The sequence below is a fragment of the Doryrhamphus excisus genome, chromosome 10 (genome assembly GCF_030265055.1).
Source record: "Doryrhamphus excisus isolate RoL2022-K1 chromosome 10, RoL_Dexc_1.0, whole genome shotgun sequence".
Classification (NCBI taxonomy): domain Eukaryota; kingdom Metazoa; phylum Chordata; class Actinopteri; order Syngnathiformes; family Syngnathidae; genus Doryrhamphus; species Doryrhamphus excisus.
In genome coordinates, this window is record NC_080475.1 from 8,285,723 (window position 1) to 8,305,412 (window position 19,690).

At 38.5% G+C, this 19,690-nt stretch overlaps 1 protein-coding gene across 4 annotated transcripts in view; it reads right to left on the reverse strand.

The window, feature by feature from the left end:
- LOC131137268 (low-density lipoprotein receptor-related protein 1-like) overlaps nt 1-19,690 on the reverse strand; it is a 100,869-nt gene that overhangs the window by 62,677 nt on the left and 18,502 nt on the right. For 3 of the 4 annotated variants that reach the window (XM_058084995.1, XM_058084994.1, XM_058084993.1), the window contains exons 3-8: nt 18,973-19,110; nt 10,052-10,171; nt 9,850-9,978; nt 9,507-9,767; nt 1,504-1,666; nt 1,016-1,238 (exon numbers count right to left, since the gene is read on the reverse strand). In XM_058084995.1, coding sequence (XP_057940978.1) covers nt 1,016-1,238; nt 1,504-1,666; nt 9,507-9,767; nt 9,850-9,978; nt 10,052-10,171; nt 18,973-19,110 — 1,034 coding nt within the window. Of the gene's footprint in view, nt 1-1,015; nt 1,239-1,503; nt 1,667-4,126; nt 5,512-9,506; nt 9,768-9,849; nt 9,979-10,051; nt 10,172-18,972; nt 19,111-19,690 lie in introns of those variants that run through there. The other variant, XM_058084996.1, reaches the window with a different exon arrangement.

Below are 19,690 nucleotides of genomic sequence, written 5' to 3' on the forward strand. Positions count from 1 at the left end.
CTAGTTTGCGAGTTAGCATGTGTCTCAAGACCCCGCAGTTGCGCAATATGTTGTAAATAAAAAGAGTATAAATGTGACTATAGTCGTGTTTTGTCATGTCTACAGGGCTCTAATAATGCTTTGTTCGTTTTAATATGAAAAAAATCATTTGTCTACCCACCAACTATATGTGCTTTCTTAAGTTTTTATTATTTGGTGTTTTATTATTATTATTATATTTATTTATTACTGATTGATTTTCTTTATTCTTGATTTGTTTATTTATTTTTCATCTTATTTTGTGTAGAAAAATAAAAAGTAAGATATTTGAGAACAGTGGAATGTTTTATCAGAGCTTTTCTTGTAGAAAATTGGAACCCAAGCGAAGTTTTTTTTTTTTTTTTTAATAAATGTGTTTTTTGGGGGGGGGAAACCTGGCCCAGTCTCACCCAGACCCGAGCTCCAGTGGCCCCCAAGTAAATTGAGTTTGAGACCCCTGCTGTATAGGTTTCTATGATTTGGATTGTTCGGCCTTGGGAGAGGTCTGAGTTCCATTCTGGTTATATAACATTTTGTTTCTATGCAGCTCTGTAAGAGTAATGTATGAGCCCTCGTCCTCAGTCCTGCCTCCCTAACACACACACACACACACACACCACTCACTGCCCCCCCCTCCGTCTCTCCACCGCAGTCCTGATTTCATTAAGACCATTACACCGCGATGCGTTTGAGCCAAGCTTCACTCGGGCCAGACTAATATGTTTAGAGAGGCATTAGCCAGGGAAATCACACTCTTCTTAAGTTGTATCAATCAAAGCAATAAAAATGACTTATCCCCTGGGGAGGGGGGGTCGGGAGGGGGGGGCGGAGTTGGACTCTCTGCATAGATGCACAAAAGACAACAGCAGAACTGTGTCTCAAAGGACAATTAGCTCCGATAGCAAAACATGCTTTTATGTTATTAAATGATATTGTATCATAGCCGTTATGGGGGGTGGGGTGCTTGTTGCTGATTGGACCGTCATTGAAGTCTCACCATCAGGCCCTGAATGATGGTGTGTCTGTTCTTGCCCTCGTAATCCACCACTTCGATGTAGTCCAGGTAGGCGTCCGCCCAGTACACCAGCCGGTTGACTAAGTCCAGCGTGATCCCGTGAGGGAAAACAATCTTAGTGTCGACCAGCTTTGTGCGGTTCTGACCGTCCATGTCACAGCGCTCCACCCTCGGAGTGGACCCGTAGTCGGTGAAGAAGACTTTTCTGGAATAGAAACCAAAAGGCAATTCCGTTGACAAGCGATGTCACGAGCGAGACCAATCAGTCATACTCAAGTCATTAGCTGTCATTTCAAATCAGTGACACTTGCGAAAAAAGGAACTCGGGAACAGGAACCTGAAACGACCATCAAGCTTTTTTTTCGACCAAAACATGCCAAGTCAGTAATACTTTCTAACAAGCACAGCAATTTCTCTTGCTGGAAAAGACCCGAGGGGTCACATTAGGGCACAAAGAAGGAGTCACACACCCCATAGCCGGGTCCAAGGCGATGCCTTTAGGGTTGTACAGTTCTTGGTCCAGCAGGCTGACACACGTCTGGCCGTTCTTGTTGCAGACAAACACCCAGTCGTCCACATCATCCACAAAGTAGAAGTTTCCGGTCAACCAGTCAATAGCCATCTGTTCCACATCTGAAAGTAGGAACAGAAAAGCGTTCAAAATAAAAGTAAAGTCATTTTAGTCCAACATTCAAGCACAAAATGTCACTTTTCAACTTTGGTCTGTCTAAGTCGAAAAGCTACGAAAGACCTGAAGTTGGTATTATTTGGAATTGTGAACGGAACTTAATGACCAAGGATGAACGAATTCAACAAGTCATGTTGTGTTTATTTTGTTATTATATAATCACCATTTTGATGGTTATATCTGTGATCATTATTTATTATGGTTGTAAAAAAATCACCATAACATCACAATATGGTTACATTAACCTATGCTTCTTTATGTATTTAAAAAAATAATATCTGGAATACAGGAAGTGAATAAATAATAGTAACATATTGTAATAGTAACAGATAAAAAGGAGTAGAATTTAAAGGGGACATATTATGCTTTTTCCACTTTTCTGACCTATAAATATAGTCAGAATGTAGTATTCTCATGTTTAACGATGCCAAAGATTCAGATAATGAGGCTTGCGTATTTGGAAGTGAGCCCAGATAAAAAAAGTTTGGGACGGCTCAAAACGCTCTGTTTGAAAAGGCGTGGTAAAACCGTTCCTTTGTGACATCACAGAGGGACGGACTCTATGCCCTATGTTCCAAAGAAATACAGCTGAATAGGTGCAACGACTTTCTGTTTGGGTTATTGTGTGTAGCTACTCTATAGGACTCCACTACTCTATACAAAGCGCCCAAAAAATAAGCATAATAGGTCCCATTTAAAAGCTTTGATTCTTCCTACTCCTTTTTGGATGTGTGGAACTTTGACTTAAATTATGTGAAGCATGTTCAAATAACGCGGCACGGTGGTCTAGGGGTTAGCGTGCAGACCTCACAGCTAGGAGACCAGGGTTCAATTCCACCCTCGGGCATCTCTGTGTGGAGTTTGCATGTTCTCCCCGTGCATGCGTGGGTTTTCTCCGGGTACTCCGGTTTCCTCCCACATTCCAAAAACATGCTAGGTTAATTGGTGACTCCAAATTGTCCATAGGTATGAATGTGAGTGTGAATGGTTGTTTGTCTATATGTGTCTAGGGCAGGGGTCAGCAACTCGCGGCTCCAGAGCCAAATGTGGCTCTCCAGCCTCTTTGTTGCGGCTCCCTTTGCAATGCTTGAATATTTTTTAGCACCCGTGTGGTGAAAATGCACGTCTTTGTTATGAGTTTACAAAAATCCAACTTTGTGTGAGACCATGAATGCATCCTGACTGAGTTCTGACTGGTGACTGAATGAGCAGACAGGATGCTATCCAGTTCTCTCTGACAGGTTAACATGAAGGGAAATGAGTAATACTTTGAGTTATTTGAGTTATTAATTATTATTAATGAGTTATTTGACGATTCTAAAAAATAAATTAGAGCTCATTTAAAAACAAAAGTTTATCTCCAGTACTAGCAAGAGTACTCCAACTCGTCTTTTTTTTTTATCTGAACTACTTTGACACCCCCAAATTCCCTCCAATGTTGTTTTAAACATACAACGTTTTGCGGCTCCAGGCTATTTTTCTTTAGTGGGCAAGTGGGTGAAATGGCTCTTTTCATAGTAAAGGTTGCCGACCCCTGGTCTAGGGTGTACCCCGCCTTACGCCCGAAGACAGCTGGGATAGGCTCCAGCACCCCCCGCGACCCTCGTGAGGAAAAGCGGTAGAAAATGAATGAATGAATGTTCAAATTACATTAAACTATGAGGAAATGACCAAATTGTGCAAGAAAGAGGAACCTTCCATGAAAACGGTAATCTCAGCTAGCATACAAAACAAGTCACACTTTTGAGTTAAAAACGCAATGCAAGACGCCCTCAAAAAATAGGAAGAGAAATTCGACTTGGTGTTGTAACAGCTGCTATCACTTCCTTTTAAAGCGCGACACACATTTACTTCCATAAAACTACTTTGGCATCCCTTCTTTCACAGGAGGACAACAGCATCAACAGCGTCAACAGCATCAACGGACGCCGCAGTCAGCCCGTGGATGCGTCTTCTCTACCGTCTTTAAGCAGTAACCACCCAAAAACAACGACAGCCATGCAGGATATGCATGTTTCATAACAAAGTACACATCGTATATACACACACACACACATCTGGGCCTCATGTCCAAATCTCCCGCCCCCAAATTCCAATCACGCTCGGGAGTTTGAATTTGCAAGAACCGAGTGGGATCAAGAGTACGCTTAAGTTAGCTTAACTATAAAAGTCATAAAAGCAGATCATTCTGACCCAAAGGGTTGAAGCTGACATAAATTTATGAAGCAAACATGGAACGTTGGTGCGTCTCCAAGCCAGAAGTAATTCAGGAGACATCTGCAAAAGCGGGAGCAAACTGCTCTTCAGAAGGAAAGCATGTGAGAAGACACAAAGCGTTAAAAGTAATCCTATTCAAAATACCAAAGACAGGAAGATGTTTCGAAACATTAAAACAAGAATTTTACCAGGAGAGAAGCTTTGCCATAAAAAGCTAAGAGGTATCACGATACTCCCAGTGGTATCCGTTTGAAGCCAATAGGCTTCTAAAAACACCCTCCACAAGGTATTGATTAGCCTCCTACACGGGAGAGGCTTGTTGTGTAACCGTTTAACTGCTCCGTTGTATAACAAGCTACAACTCGAGGAAGCCGTTTCGTTTTTTTTTGGACATTTTTATGAATTCTGCATTTGGTAAGTGGATAGCGTGTTGGCAAACTCAGACCTTTCTCCACATCTCCACATTCACTTCCTGCCCTTAATGCCTGCCAGGGTGCCAAACTCTGAGGAAACGTTCTAACAAACCAAGGAGCTCTTGCATACAAAAGCGGCCAATCAATATCTCATTCTTCTCAATGGGCTTTAGAGAGGAACTACAGCCTTTGAACGGGAGTCTAATTTGGATTCATGGAGTTTGTGGTCTTCTTGTGTAAAAAGAGACATTTAAATGTGTTTTTTCTTTGTATATTTATCACATATAGATGTTTCAGATCATCAAACTAATTTAAATGATATGTTTTCCTACAAAAAAAATGTTAAATATATAAATATAAATATTAGAATGTAGTATTCTCGTGTTAAACCATGCCAAAGATTCAGATAATGAGGTTTGGGTATTTGGAAGTTAGCCCTGGAAGAAGTTTGGGATGGTTCAAAACGCTCGGTTTCAAAGGGGCGTGGTTAAACTGCTCCTTTGTGATGTCACAGAGGGGCGGACTCTATGCCCTCCCCTTCTATATAAACTCTCTACCCTCCCCCAGGCTCTGCTTTCCTTGCCTTCCTCAAAATGCTGCACCGCCGTTTGCTTGCTAGCTATGCTAGCTAAAGGAAACACTGTATTGGTTTCGTAAAGACGCTACCATCAGGCAGCTAGGCTAGCCAACAAACTTGCTGAAGCCTTATGCCTTTCTAACGTTACTCGGTGGTGTGGAAGAGTCAGAAGAGGAAGCAGGAAGTAACAATCTATCAGTGTCCTAACCGTCTTTACTTTGTGTAAGTCATGGAGAAAAAGCGCTAGTCTGTGTAGCATTATAGCGTAGAGGAAGCGGGGTTGCTAATAGTTCTACCCGAGGTTTTTTTTTTTTTTTACACGCTGGCAGTACCGCAAAAGAAACTAATGCTAAAATGCTAATGCTACTTATCATTGAGAGGCGTCTTGAAGTAACCTCTTTTCTTGAGAAACTTTGGACTGTTTAGACCAGGGGTGGGCAAACTACGGCCCGGGGGCCACATCCGGCCCGCCAAGTGTTTGAATACGGCCCGCCCAATCTTTCCAAAGTATTGAATTTAAACTCAACATACAACCTGGCATCATGGCCTGAGCCAACCTTTTGATGGTTTTATCAATTTCGTTGTTTGACATGGTCTGTTGTTTACAAAGTGATCCTGAAAAAAGGGACACAAGCACATAATAATAATAATAATAATAATAATAATAATAATAATAATAATAATAATTATTATTATTATTATTATTATTATTAGATTATTAGATTATTATAATTATTATTAGAGCTATTATGATTATTATAATTATTATATTAATGCTAATTATTATATTAATTATATATAATATTATTGTTATATTTGCATATTTTACATAATAATAATATAATAATTATTGTTTTAATTTTATTGTAATTATTATAATATTTTATTATTTTTAAAATATTTAAATATAAATATAAAATAATAAATAATAATAGCAGATTGCATGACAATTTTACAGGTACAATAATACCAGGTGGACTGTTACGTGTAAAATATATAGTCTGCCCCCCCCCCCCCCCCCCCCCCCGTAAATTTTGTCATATCAATGCGGCCCGCGAGTCAAAAAGTTTGCCCACCTCTGGTTTAGACAGTCCCTACTTCCGGATTAGATTATAGATCATATCACCTTATACTTCAGTACGAGGTACATTATTTAAAAAAAAAAAATTTAAATCTTAAACTGTATTATGGAAAGCAGGAGGTGAACAAATGTAACAGTTACTGATTGTAAAAGTACCAGATGGAGGGGTAGGATTTGGTGGTCAATTGGTTACTGTGTGAGAAGGGAGGGCGCTGATGTAACAAATTATTTTTTTTCTAATATTCTAGCGTTTGACTACCAAAGTCCCGAGGATGGACTAGTAGCTCACGATCTTGAAGAAAAATAATTTCTAATGATTAATTCAGAAAGAAGCCTAAGACCAAAGCATAGTGAGTGACTGATAGTCAGGACAGAAGGATGTGGGCTGAGGTGAAGCTTCCTGCCGTGGTGTAGGATGGACAGGATGGGATATGCAGGCTTTGCTCCCCCCCTGTTATCTTCCCACACGGAGGAGTCCACATCTGGAACCTTCAGACTAGTCATCTGTCATGCTGTCCAAAGCCATAAATCACCTGCCAACCTCCAAGGTTTCGTGTTAACCACATCCTTCTAAGACCGGTCTCTCTGGTCTAGGTACAATATACCATACTTGGAGGAGGCGCACCCCTACCTCCTTTCTTGTTATCAGGTGACCACCGACATTGGTATTCGTACAGTAAATACGCCAGCAGGCCAACACGGTGCATTTTAATACATAGCTTTGATTACTTTGGTATGCTGCAAATAATAATAATAATTATTATTAAGGCATTCATGCAGAGGAACAATACAAAGTTCTGGAATGGCCATCTCGGTCCCCAATATTATTATTATTATTAAATATTATTGTAAATCTGTGCTTGGAAACCATCAAACCTGACTCAACCGGAGATGTTTTGGAAAGAGGAATGGTCCAAAATACCCTTCAACCAGAATCCAGACCCTCATAGGAAGTATTTCCCAACAGCTGTCTCCTTGCTGAACTCTGCCCCCCATTGCCCACCCATTCCACTACGTACACCCCCCCGCTAACCTATGCCCTCCCCCATCACTTCATTGCACTATTGTACTATTGCACTATTGTACATATACTATCTGTTGATTCATTGATCATACTGTTTATAATTTATATAATCTGCAATAACCATACTCTACTCTAGTCACTTCACTGCAATACTGTACATATTACTGCTATTATATATTGTCATATCCATACTGTTTATAATCTGTATAATCTACAATAGCCATATTATAGTCATTTCCATACCCTAGTCACTCCATTGCAATACTGTACATATTACTGTTATTATATATTGTCATACCCATACTGTTTATAATCTGTATAATTTACAATAGCCATATTATAGTCATTTCCATACCCTAGTCACTCCATTGCAATACTGTATATATTACTGTTATTATATATTGTCATACCCATACTGTTTATAATGTGTATAATCTACAATAGCCATATTATAGTCATTTATATCCCTGTACATATCCTCACTGTATTATAGTCATAGCCTGTATAGTTTTATTTACATAGATCTGTCCATACTAATGTACATGAGCAATAACAATAAAGTTGAATCTAATCTAATCTAATCTAATCTAATCTAATTTATTTCTGCAATAACAGGATCTACTAAATATTGATGTCATTTTTTTGATGGGGTGCCCTAATTTATGCACATGTATACTTTTGTTTAAATAATTATTGCACCCTTTTTGTAAATCCTATAAACTTTATTTCCTTTGGAACTGAACTGGAATGGTCGATCCCAACAACCAATGAAAATGTTTCATACTAGTGTATGTGTACTGTAAGTATAAGTACTGTAAGTACTGTATTATTTAATTATGTTTTACTGATCCGTGTGAAGTTGGTGATTCATTCTTAAGATTCATAAATCATCCGTCAGCCTTGTTTACTGTATTTTATTCAGTAATCAAAGCAAAGTTCTCTAAGTGACGTTATCTCACCAGCCAAATTAGACGAGAGCAGACAGAAGAAAAAAAAAAAAAAAAAAAAAAAACACCGCCAGCGAGTGACGAGCCGTATACGTCTCTGTTGTGAAACGTGCGGCGTACCAAACAAGTCCCGGCTTGTCGGCTTGTAAACTAGCGATTCTTGTAAAGAGAATGTACACGCAGCCTGGAAGTTGCCATGACACATCATGAACACAACACGGAACCTTTTTTCCAGTAATGGGTTTGGGGTGGAACGTAGTGGTTACTCTACGTACTATGTAACGACTTGTTGATTGGAATATTATTGCCGTTCTGGACAAGGAGAAAGCTCCTTGTAGTACTCCTCACAGTAGTACACACAAGGATGAAATATAGAAATGAGTGCTTAATAACATCTTCTCAAGTCTACCTTTGAAACGCTGCTTCATTGAGAGACCGAGGATGTCAATAAATGCTAATGCTAATGCTAATTTCTGACTGAATTGGAGTGAACTGCAAACACTTGCAGGTATAAAAGGGAGCGCTCTGATTCGCTGAGAGCTTGTCACTCCCCCCATGTGTTTTTTTTTTTCAGCAGAGCAGTAACACAAGACTTGCCTTACTGCGTTAAATACACAAATAAAATCTTGTTTTTATCATCTTTGGCTTTTATCTAAAATTAAATATTTTTTATCTTTGCACCACTTTGAGCAAGTAATGCACGCTTTTATTTCATCACATCTGGACTACTGTAATGTACTTTACTCTGGAATCCGGTCACTGAGGTCCGAGGGCCAGGTCCAACTTGTGGTGCCCAAAACGAGACTTAAGACCAGGGGGGACCGAGCCTTTTCTGTGGTTGGCCCCCAACATCGAAAGCTTTAAGTCTCGTGTTCTTTTTTTTATTATTTTAAATTGTTTTTATTTTATTTTTTTATACTTTTATTGCTTTGCTTCTTGTTTTTAATATTTTAATATCTATTTTACTATTTTATTTCTTATTTGATTTTTTAGTTTTGGATTAAATTCAATTTATTGTATTTTATTTTTACTTTTTATTTTACTAGTCTATGCAGCACATTGGAAACTCTGTTTATAAAATGTGCTATATAAATAAAGTGGATTGGATTAAATACAACAATACTCGATACTGAAAGTGAAAGACCACTGGCAAGTGGAGGGCTAAAAGCTCCCCCCCAAAAAACGCTGCCATTTTTGTTCCATTTTAGTGTATGTCACAATATGAATACTACTGTATTATATCAATGTGGACATATGTGAAGGAAATGTGAAGAAATTGCAATGTATGAAAAATACCTTAGGGATATAATAAATTTGTTTAAATAGTGGTTTTACATCTTTGAAGTTCTAATTTTATAAAAAAAAATATTTAAAAAAATTAAAAAATATATTTTAAAAATATTTTAATAATATTAAAAAAAAAATTTATATAAAAAATGTTAAATAAATGTCACTCCCCCTATGTGTTTTTTTTCAGCATAGTAACATAAAACTTCCCTTACTGCGTTAAATACAAGAATACTCACGGTGCAGGGTGATGGAAATGTTGATGGTGCGGATGTCTGTGACCGTCTTGAGATCGGGGATGCTGGCGCATTTCAGCTGCGTGGCTGCGGGTGTTTCGCCCACGTCGATCCAGCAGACGGTCTCCTTGGCGTAGATGAAGTCCATCGCCATGGTCTGCTTGGTGGCAATGGAAGGCAGCCTGGAGGCGGAGCCGCTCAAGGTGGTACAGCGGATGTCATGGAGGTTTGCGATCAGCAACATGGGAAGACGATCTACGGGCTCTGGGGACGGCGAGGTGGTAGTTGTGAGAAGAAGCGACAACATGAAGCGGGGGTCGGGGGGTTGGGGGGGGGTCTCTCTCACCGTTCTTGGCTTTGCAGGAGCGGTTGTCTGGCTGCAGCAGGTAGCCCTCCACGCAGCTGCAGACGTAGGAGCCATCGGTGTTCTTACACGTCTGACTACACGTCCCGTACACGCCGCACTCATTGAAATCTGCCAGCAGAGACACGTGATGGTACATGAATGAACAAACATTCGTTTCTATGCATCCCAAACGTCTGCTCACCTTTACACGCCTTTCCATCGGCCGCCACCTCGTAGCCGTTGCCGCAGTAGCACTTTGGTCCATCGTGGGTCACGGCACAATGAAACTGGCACCCATGGGAGGCGCAGGCTGGTGCGCTCTCTACAACGTAAACATAAAGGGCAGAATATCGTAAATAATAAAATAGGCCAACCCGAACCTTTTAGTTAACCCTTTGATGCACCAGTGACTGGACCCTACACTCTTCCATAAGTGGGTCAAAAATCACCCATACTAGAATCAATGCCTTTTTATGCCAATTTTGCCATTTTGGTTAGGAATAATCACTTGTATGATATTTAGTATTATATTTAGGAGTTGATAAGAATCAAAGGTTCCTATTGGATTCCATAGAAAATGCATGCAGGTCATTTTTGACCCACTTATGGAAGGTTGGGGTAGTAACATAAAAACTAAAATTTCTTAAAATATATAAAAAGTAAGTTTTGTGAGGAATACCTGGAATATGAAATGATAAAAAATTTCATTATGAAGATATTTCAAGAAAACAACCTGACCGGGTCATTTTTGACCCACTTATGGAAGGTTGGGGTAGTAACACAAAAACAAAATTTCTTAAAATGTATAAAAGGTAAGTTAAAAATGTGAATGGCATGATATCAAAAACATGTTTTTTATAGGAATACCTGGAATATGAAATGATAAAAAATTTTAATTACAAAGATATTTCAAGAAAACAACCTGACCAGGTCATTTTTGACCCACTTATGGAAGGTTGGGGTAGTAACACAAAAACAAAATTTCTTAAAATGTATAAAAAGTAAGTTAAAAATCTGAATGGCATGATATCAGAAACATGTTTTTTGAGGAATACCTGGAATATGAAATGATAAAAAAATTCATTATGAAGATATTTCAAGAAAACAACCTGACCGGGTCATTTTTGACCCACTTATGGAAGGTTGGGGTAGTAACCCAAAAACAAAAATGTCTTATAATTTATAAAAGGTAAGTTAAAAATGTGAATGGCATGATATCAAAAACATGTTTTTTTAGGAATAACTGGAATATGAAATGATAAAAAAAAATTTCATTACAAAGATATTTCAAGAAAACAACCTGACCGGGTCATTTTTGACCCACTTATGGAAGGTTGGGGTAGTAACACAAAAACAAAAATTTCTTAAAATGTTTAAAAGGTAAGTTAAAAATGTGAATGGCATGATATCAAAAACATGTTTTTTTAGGAATAACTGGAATATGAAATGATAAAAAAAATTCATTATGAAGATATTTCAAGAAAACAACCTGACCGGGTCATTTTTGACCCACTTATGGAAGGTTGGGGTAGTAACACAAAAACTAAAATTTCTTAAAATGTATAAAAAGTTAAAAATGTGAATGGCATGATATCAAAAACATGTTTTTTGAGGAATAACTGGAATATGAAATGATAAAAAAAATTCATTATGAAGATATTTCAAGAAAACAACCTGACCGGGTCATTTTTGACCCACTTATGGAAGGTTGGGGTAGTAACACAAAAACTAAAATTTCTTAAAATGTATAAAAGGTAAGTTAAAAATGTGAATGGCATGATATCAAAAACATGTTTTTGACGAATACCTGGAATATGAAATGATAAAAAAAATTTAATTACAAAGATATTTCAAGAAAACAACGTGACCGGGTCATTTTTGACCCTCTTATGCATCTAAGGGTTAATTGCTTCATTTCTTTTGAACGTTATTAATCCCAGCCACAACATCATACTGCATCTCCTCTGGGGGATTAGACGGGATTGTGTCGTGCTTGTTTGTGCAAGAGTGTATCGGACGTGCACGTGCACGTATTCAATGATGGAGGTGATTTCAATGTGCATGTTAACTCAAGGACGTGCTCGACAAGGAGGAAGTGAAAGAGGTTGTTCCTTAGAGGAGGAGCTTGAGTAAAACAAGGAACAATGGCCACCAAAGCTGGAGGTCATGTTAGGGTTTGTTATTGTCATTGTTAGAGTGCTTGGATCCAGACCCTGAGATGGTTGGTTCAATTCCCAATCTGTGCTCAAACTACCAATTTCCCCCTTACTTTCTTTCTACGTTGTCGCGTATTTCCACAGCATTTCAGTCCAGCTTCTGCTTCCAAACGGCTCCTGTGTTCATTCAAAATTTTGATTTTCGAACCTTTTCCAAACGTTTTTGTTTCGCTTCAGCGAACTCAAATGTATTCAATGATGGAGGTGATTTCAATGTGCATGTTATCTCAAGGACGTTCTCGACAAGGAGGAAGTGAAAGAGGTTGTTCCTTATAGGAAGAGCTTGAGTAAAAGGTGATGTTAGGGTTTGTTATTGTCATTGTTAGAGTGCTTGGATCCAGACCCTGAGATGGTTGGTTCAATTCCCAATCTGTGCTCAAACAACCAATTACTTTCTTGCTACGTTGTAGCGTATTTCCACAGCATTTCAGTCCAGCTTCAGCTTCCGAACGGCTCCTGTATTCATTCGAAATTTTGATTTCCGAACCTTTTCAAAACGTTCCAGAATTCACACGTAATGTCTGAAACTCAAATGTGTACAAATACACGCATGGCCAAAGAAAAAACTACATACAAGTAGCAGAATCCCCCCATGTGGAAGCCATTATAATCACACTGGTACAGTTGAGACAGATTAGGCCAAGTAAGGCTCTTTCGTTATGTAAAGCCAGTAGCCCACTGGGCCACAATGGCCCTTTTGTTGCGACCCCACTGAAAGGATGAGTCCCCCGGCTAAATGTGTGGCCCATATCAAATCCATTTTGAAAGTGAAAGACCACTGGCAAGTGGAGGGCTAAAGCTTCCCCCCCCAAAAAAAAACGCTGCCTTTTTTGTTCCATTTTAGTGTACGTCACAGTATGAATACTTCTGGATTATATCAATGTGGACATATTGGAAGAAATTGCAATGTATGAAAAATACTTAGGGATATAATCGATTTGTTTAAATAGTGGTTTTATACACGGGTGCTCCAATCAATCGGCCAATATCTGTGAAAAGTATTTACAACTTCAAGATAGGTTTGGGTTGTTAGGACGTTCCATCTCCGAGCAAACAGCAGCAGCAGATGTTTGACCAGAGGTTAATGGACAAAGCAAACAAATTAGACAAAGACCTCCAGGAGGCCTTCAGTCCTAAACAATCAATCAATGCCATTGATTCTGTTTTTGCACGGATGGCAACCCTCAATTTCACTAATCAGACGCTCCGTAGTAAGACCATGAAGCAGTAAAAAGTTCAAAAGTACTGAAGACAATTTACATTTTTCTTCCATTTTTGGAATCTCATCACATGTAATGCCTGTGCTTATCATTAAGGAAGATGTAGTCACCCATGCAATTCCGACTGAATATGGAAAATATTTTTATAATACTCTTGTTTTGTTTACACAGACACGGGACAAAGTCAGTTCATGAACATTTTGGTGAACTGAGGAAGCCTTTTGGCCGAAAAACTGAAACATCTTCAACAAGACAAACTGATTCAACCTTTGCAGATGATGTCAAAGTAACTTAAATATTTGAGGAGCAATTCTCCGAAAAAAAGAAATTCCCTTGAGGCATTCCCATTCCCACAAATGTGAAGCCACAGCGCCCTTGAACTTTCACTTTCCTAAGATATCTTCCGCAAGAGTGGGATCGTCTGAAAACAAGGCTGAGACGAGGGTGAAATCATAACCATCAGCCATGTTTGACAAGTTCAGAACATGTTTCGGATGTGTCCTTCACTGTAAGACTGTGCTGACAGGTATATTAGCTACATTTGTCTTCTAATCCCGATTGTCCTCCGTTCAGCCTGGAGGAACACATCACTGACTGCAAGTTATAGAAAATAGAAATATGAGCAATCAATACACCGAGATAAAAGCATCCACTTACATTTGTCATTTCTGGTATTTAATGAAGAAAAGTTGACTAAAGTCGTTGTGTAATCACGGTACTCCAGTGTGGGACATTCCCGGGACATTCCTACCTTTATGCCTTCATGGTGTGGAGACAGGTCTGGACATGTCCCCTGTGCTCTACCTACCCCGAGTACCCCTTCGAATGTACATTTTTTTCTCTTTATTTAATATTATATAATCAAATAACGACAAAAAGCAGCTATCAAGTAAGGATTCTCAATTTAAACTACTTCAAACAGACAATTATTGAGACAAGTCTTCATTTTTCAACCCCTTGTGGTCTTCTGTAGAGCAGCTACACACAATAACCCACACGGAAAACTTTCTAGATCTTCTAGAATCTGCACATATTCCAGCTGCATTGCCTTTGATTTACTTTTATTTCATTTATTCCATCTGCGGTCCGTCCGCCCAAAGCATATAAGGAAGTCCGTCCCTCTGTGACATCACAAAGGGGCAGTTTTACCACGCCTTTGGAAACCGAGCGTTTTGAGCCATCCCAAACTTCCAAATGCGCAAACCTTCGTTATTTGAAACTTTGGCATGGTTTAACACCAGAAAAGAACTTTCTAACTACAGTAAACCTCGGATATATCGGACTCGGATATATCGGAAATTCGCTCACAACGGACAGATAAAAAAGAACCGATTTTTCTGTAATGCATTTCCAATAAAAATTCATTGCATATATCGGATTTTTTTTAACGGATTTCGCCTATTTCGGACAAACTCTCCAGTCCCGTTCCAATGCATTTCCATTAAATTTCCCTGGCATATATCGGATGGCCGCATCGTGGCGCTCCGATTCGCCGAATCGTGACTATATGCTATACGACGTCATTTGCAGCGTTGCCTGCGCGTCCAGGTACATTGGAAACATAGTCAAGGAAGTGCCTTTTTATAACGGATAAAATCCCATTTACGCATATACCGGATATAAATCCCATATATGCGTAAAACTGACATTTTCCGGTATACGCATATAACGGATTTCGCTTATATCGGACAAAACCAGTGGGAACAATTGAATCCGATATATCCGAGGTTTACTGTACATTTATAGGGCAGAAAACTGGAAAAGCATAACAGCTCCCCTTTAATTCCTCTCTTAATTTTGGACAATCCAGTGCTTCCTATTTGTGGGAACAATTTCTGGAAGCCCTTTTTAGGTTCCAGTGCATAAAAGGCATGGTTTATAGGTTTGGTGCAGTCGTCAAAAGAGGGCAAAGGCATCAAAATGCAAACACAAACAGGGCAGTGTATTGTGCAGTAAGCAAACAGCGACTATCACGGCCTTGGACAGTGGCAAAAAGTTGCCCCAGACTTCCACATTTAGACTTTAAACACAAACATCATCCACAAAGTAATATTCCCAAATACTTGGTAGCGCTCGTCTTCATCACAAGTCCCTTACGAGCTAAAAGTGCCGTATTGTCCCCACATGAAGCGACGGTCAAAGCCTGACAGTAAAAGACACAAGTGGTCTTCTCATGCAAGACAAGTCGAACTGCAGCCGATAAACCCAATTGGGTCAAGACCCGCTCATGAATAAAGATGAAAACGTGGCCTTTCCACAGGCTGCTCGGAGTTCGCCTTTGACCGTGTCGCATTCCATAGTTACTGGGACATGAAGGACGGCGACGTCCGACTGCATGCATAAACAATTACGCTACAATAATAAAGCTTCCATTTAAGACGGAAAGAAAATGGCCGAACGCTTTCAAGAGCGGTACCATGACCCCGTCATCCTCTTTCGCAGTATGTCATTCACTTCTGAGGGATGCGGTACCAGGACCTTTGCCCCCAGGCCCCATCACCCACAAAATGATGCACAGCAGGCCTGCAAATCAATGGTCATGTGATAAAAGACAACATACCTGCCAATAATCACATTATAGATATTATGAGATATTGCATGGATTATGGTAATGGTAATGGTAATGGTAATGGTTTTATTTAATTTGAACATGCATCAGATTACAATTGAGTGCATCCCATAATCAGTTCCCAGTTCCACATGTCCAAAAGGAGTAGGAAGAAGCAAAGCTTATTAAATCCTACCCCTCCATCTGGTACTTTTACAATCACTAACTGTTACATTTGTTCACTTCCTGCTTTCCATAATACAGTTTAAGGTTATTTTTTATTTTTATTTTTTTTAAATAATGTACCTCGTATGTATGTGTGTTAAATATAATTAATATATTATATAATATAAAAAATGTAATTGTTATTATTATTTTATTTATTTATTTGTTATTTTATTTTTTATTTTGGTATAGATTAGATTACAATTGAGTGCATCCCATAATCAGTTCCCAGTTCCACATGTCCAAAAGGAGTAGGAAGAAGCAAAACAATCAGTAACTGTTACATTTGTTCACTTCCTGCTTTCATAATCTAATTTAAGTTTTTTTTATTTTATTTTTAAATTTTTTTAAATTGTTATTATTATTTTATTTATTTATTTGTTATTATTATTTTATTTATTTATTTGTTATTTTATTTTTTTATTTTAATTTAATTTAATTTAATTTAATTTAATTTAATTTAATTTAATTTAATTTAATTTAAACTGCTTGTATTGTTTCTTGAATTGGCTCATCGTTGTGCATTGTTTGATTCCCTTACTCAATCCATCCCATAGTTTGATTCCACATACTGAAATGCTATGGCTAGCATAACGTAGTCCTAGCATGGAAGTGTTTCAAATGTACTTCTTCCCTGAGATCATATATTATTGGAGGACATTTTTAGCTAATTGTTTATTTTTTAGCCTTATGCATTATTTTAGCTGTTTGAAGATGAACTATATCAGCAAGTTGAAGTATTTGTGATTTTTGAAATAAGGAGTTAGTATGTTCTCTGTAGGCGGCATTATGAATTATCCTTACTGACCTTTTTTGCGGTACATTTAGCGAGTGAAGATTGCTTTTGTAGTAATTACCCCATAGAGCTCCTAATCATTCTTGGTCAACGACTAGAATTCAAATCCCAAACATCACAACAATGCAAAGCAATTTCACACGAAAACATCAGAGAAATTTGCTGCGAAATGAAATTCCTTCCAGAGTTGTCTTTCCGCGCCCACTTTCTGACCACTGGTGTCAACAACTTCCAGCAGAACTCCACGGACAGAGTGGGTGACAAAGTGTCCTTTCAGGGTTCAGCAGCAGCTTGCACAAGCAAGCCAGTTTGTACAAGCAAACACTAGGATGGTTGTGAAAGACCAGAACTTTCCCTGAAATGGGGTCTGCACACACTGATGGTGTATGTGAGGGGTGGGGGGGGGGGGGGGGGGGGGGTGATGTTATGGGTGTGTGTTTGCAAGAATGTGACCGTGTTAGCGTATGTCTGGGTGCACGTGGAGGTGCATGCATGCATTATATAGGTTGTGTTGACCGCGGCCTTACTGAGACCTTCTGTGCTCAGGACAGGAGACGTTCATGTTGTGATTGGCGGACCGCATCACCGAGATCGAGTAAACTGCAGCAGCATTTAAAATGTCAAATGAATCTGGTTCCTGCTTTGTGTTACGGCAGTGTGGATGGACAATTCCAATCAAATTGGACAAATCCATGAATCTATTAAATATTTGCGTCACATGTTGAACACCGAGAGCGTGAGGTACATTATTGATTAAATACTCTTCATATTACCATAAATTCCAGTGTACAGTCTCCACAGCCCCCACTGAGACCGCTGCCCCCGCAACAAGGACAAGTGGAATAGAATGGAATGGAACTAAAGTCATCACACAGTAACTTAACACTGAAAAGTTGTATCTAATAAATATACAAACATATAGCAATATGTGATGTGGGGAAAAAAGGGGAGTTTACATATTTTTTAATTTTTATTTAAAATATTAACATATTTTTAAGCTTCAATGACATAAAAACTTTAAATGTTTAAAAAAATTATTGTAAATAATGGTTTTAGATTTGTGACAGTTTGACTATAAAAATTATTATTTATATTTCCAATAATTCCAATTGGTTTGAAAACTGTAAAACAAAACAATCTTAATAATAACACATAAATAAAAATGAGGGTTTCTCCGATCGGCCACCATGACAATAAAGGACTATTCTATTCCATCAGTATCGATAAATAGTATATAAATAGTATAAATGGATGTGGATAAACCTGCTTTTCATTCAATTAAAGGGGACCTATTATGTTCATTTTTCGGCCCTTTGTATTGAGTTGTGGACTCCTATAGAGCAGCTACACACAATAACCAGCATAATAAGCATAATAATTTAGTTCTTCTAGAATCTGCACCTATTCAACTGTATTTCTTTGCATTTCGTGGATTCGCGCGAAAACGATCTGTGGCCCGCCGACTCTGCTGTGGTTGGTCACACTGCCGAATGCAAAGAAAGAGTTCCGATTTGTGCCTCTAACTTTATTGGAGTTGATAATAAACTATGAAAATAAATGTTACAAATGTGAGTAGCCCTTGGACATTTTCATTTTGTAAAAGTATCTCTTCCGAGAAAACACTTAATATAGCCATATATGCATATTGCCATTATAAAAATGGAGGAAGCAAACTTTTATTAAATGAACGGCATTCTCAAGATTCGTGGTTATGACTGCACCGCTGCCGTTTGAGAGATACATTCTTATATTCCTATATGTTCCCGTTGCCATCCTTCTTTTGTCTCCAATTAATAGAAGAGGATTTGATGGGATTCTTCTTCGGTTGCATCGATGCTTAACCTCCATTATTCCCACAGGGTTTGAAAATATGTAGCAAAGAACTAAGCTGGGTGATAAATTAATGACTTTTTTTATCCCTAGAAAGAAGAATTTCATTGTGATTTCCCAGGCCAAAGCGGGCTAGCTCATTAAAGGGCCTAATTGAGGAGATTACGGCGTAGAGATTATAGCTTTGAATGGAAGACATGAAGGCAGCATTTTACTCAACAACCTTTTTTTCCGACTGGCCTCGTCCGTTGTGTTGAAGAGAAAGTGTAGAAATGTACAGAATGTTACCTCGACAGTGAGGACCCTCGTCCCAGCCGTCCGAGCAGTCTGGTACTCCATCACACAGTTTGCTCATATGAAGGCAAACGTCGGCATCCAAGCAGCCGTGTTCGTTGACGGGGCACTGGTTCACCTTGTTGTGCAGGCCTGGGGACGGTCACATGACATACATTTATGACGACTGGTGCAACATGAAGACAAATATCAGTTTCCTATGTAGAGCACAATGTTAACTGTCCATAAACTTTGTACCTATTAATTCGGGTGACTTTGCTTGTACTTTAACCCTTAGATGCATAAGTGGGTCAAAAATGACCCGGTCATGTTTTTCATGCTTTGTAATGAAAATTTTTTATCATTTCATATTCCAGGTATTCCTCAAAAAACATGTTTTTGATATCATGCCATTCACATTTTTAACTTACTTTTTATACATTTTAAGAAATTTTTGTTTTTGTGTTACTACCCCAACCTTCCATAAGTGGGTCAAAAATGACCCGGTCAGGTTGTTTTCTTGAAATATATTTGTCATGAAAAAAATTTATCATTTCATATTCCAGGTATTCCTCAAAAAACATGTTTTTGATATCATGCCATTCACATTTTTAACTTACCTTTTAAGAATTTTTTGTTTTTGTGTTACTACCCCAACCTTCCATAAGTGGGTCAAAAATGACCCGGTCAGGTTGTTTTTTTGAAATATCTTTGTAATGATTTTTTTTTAATC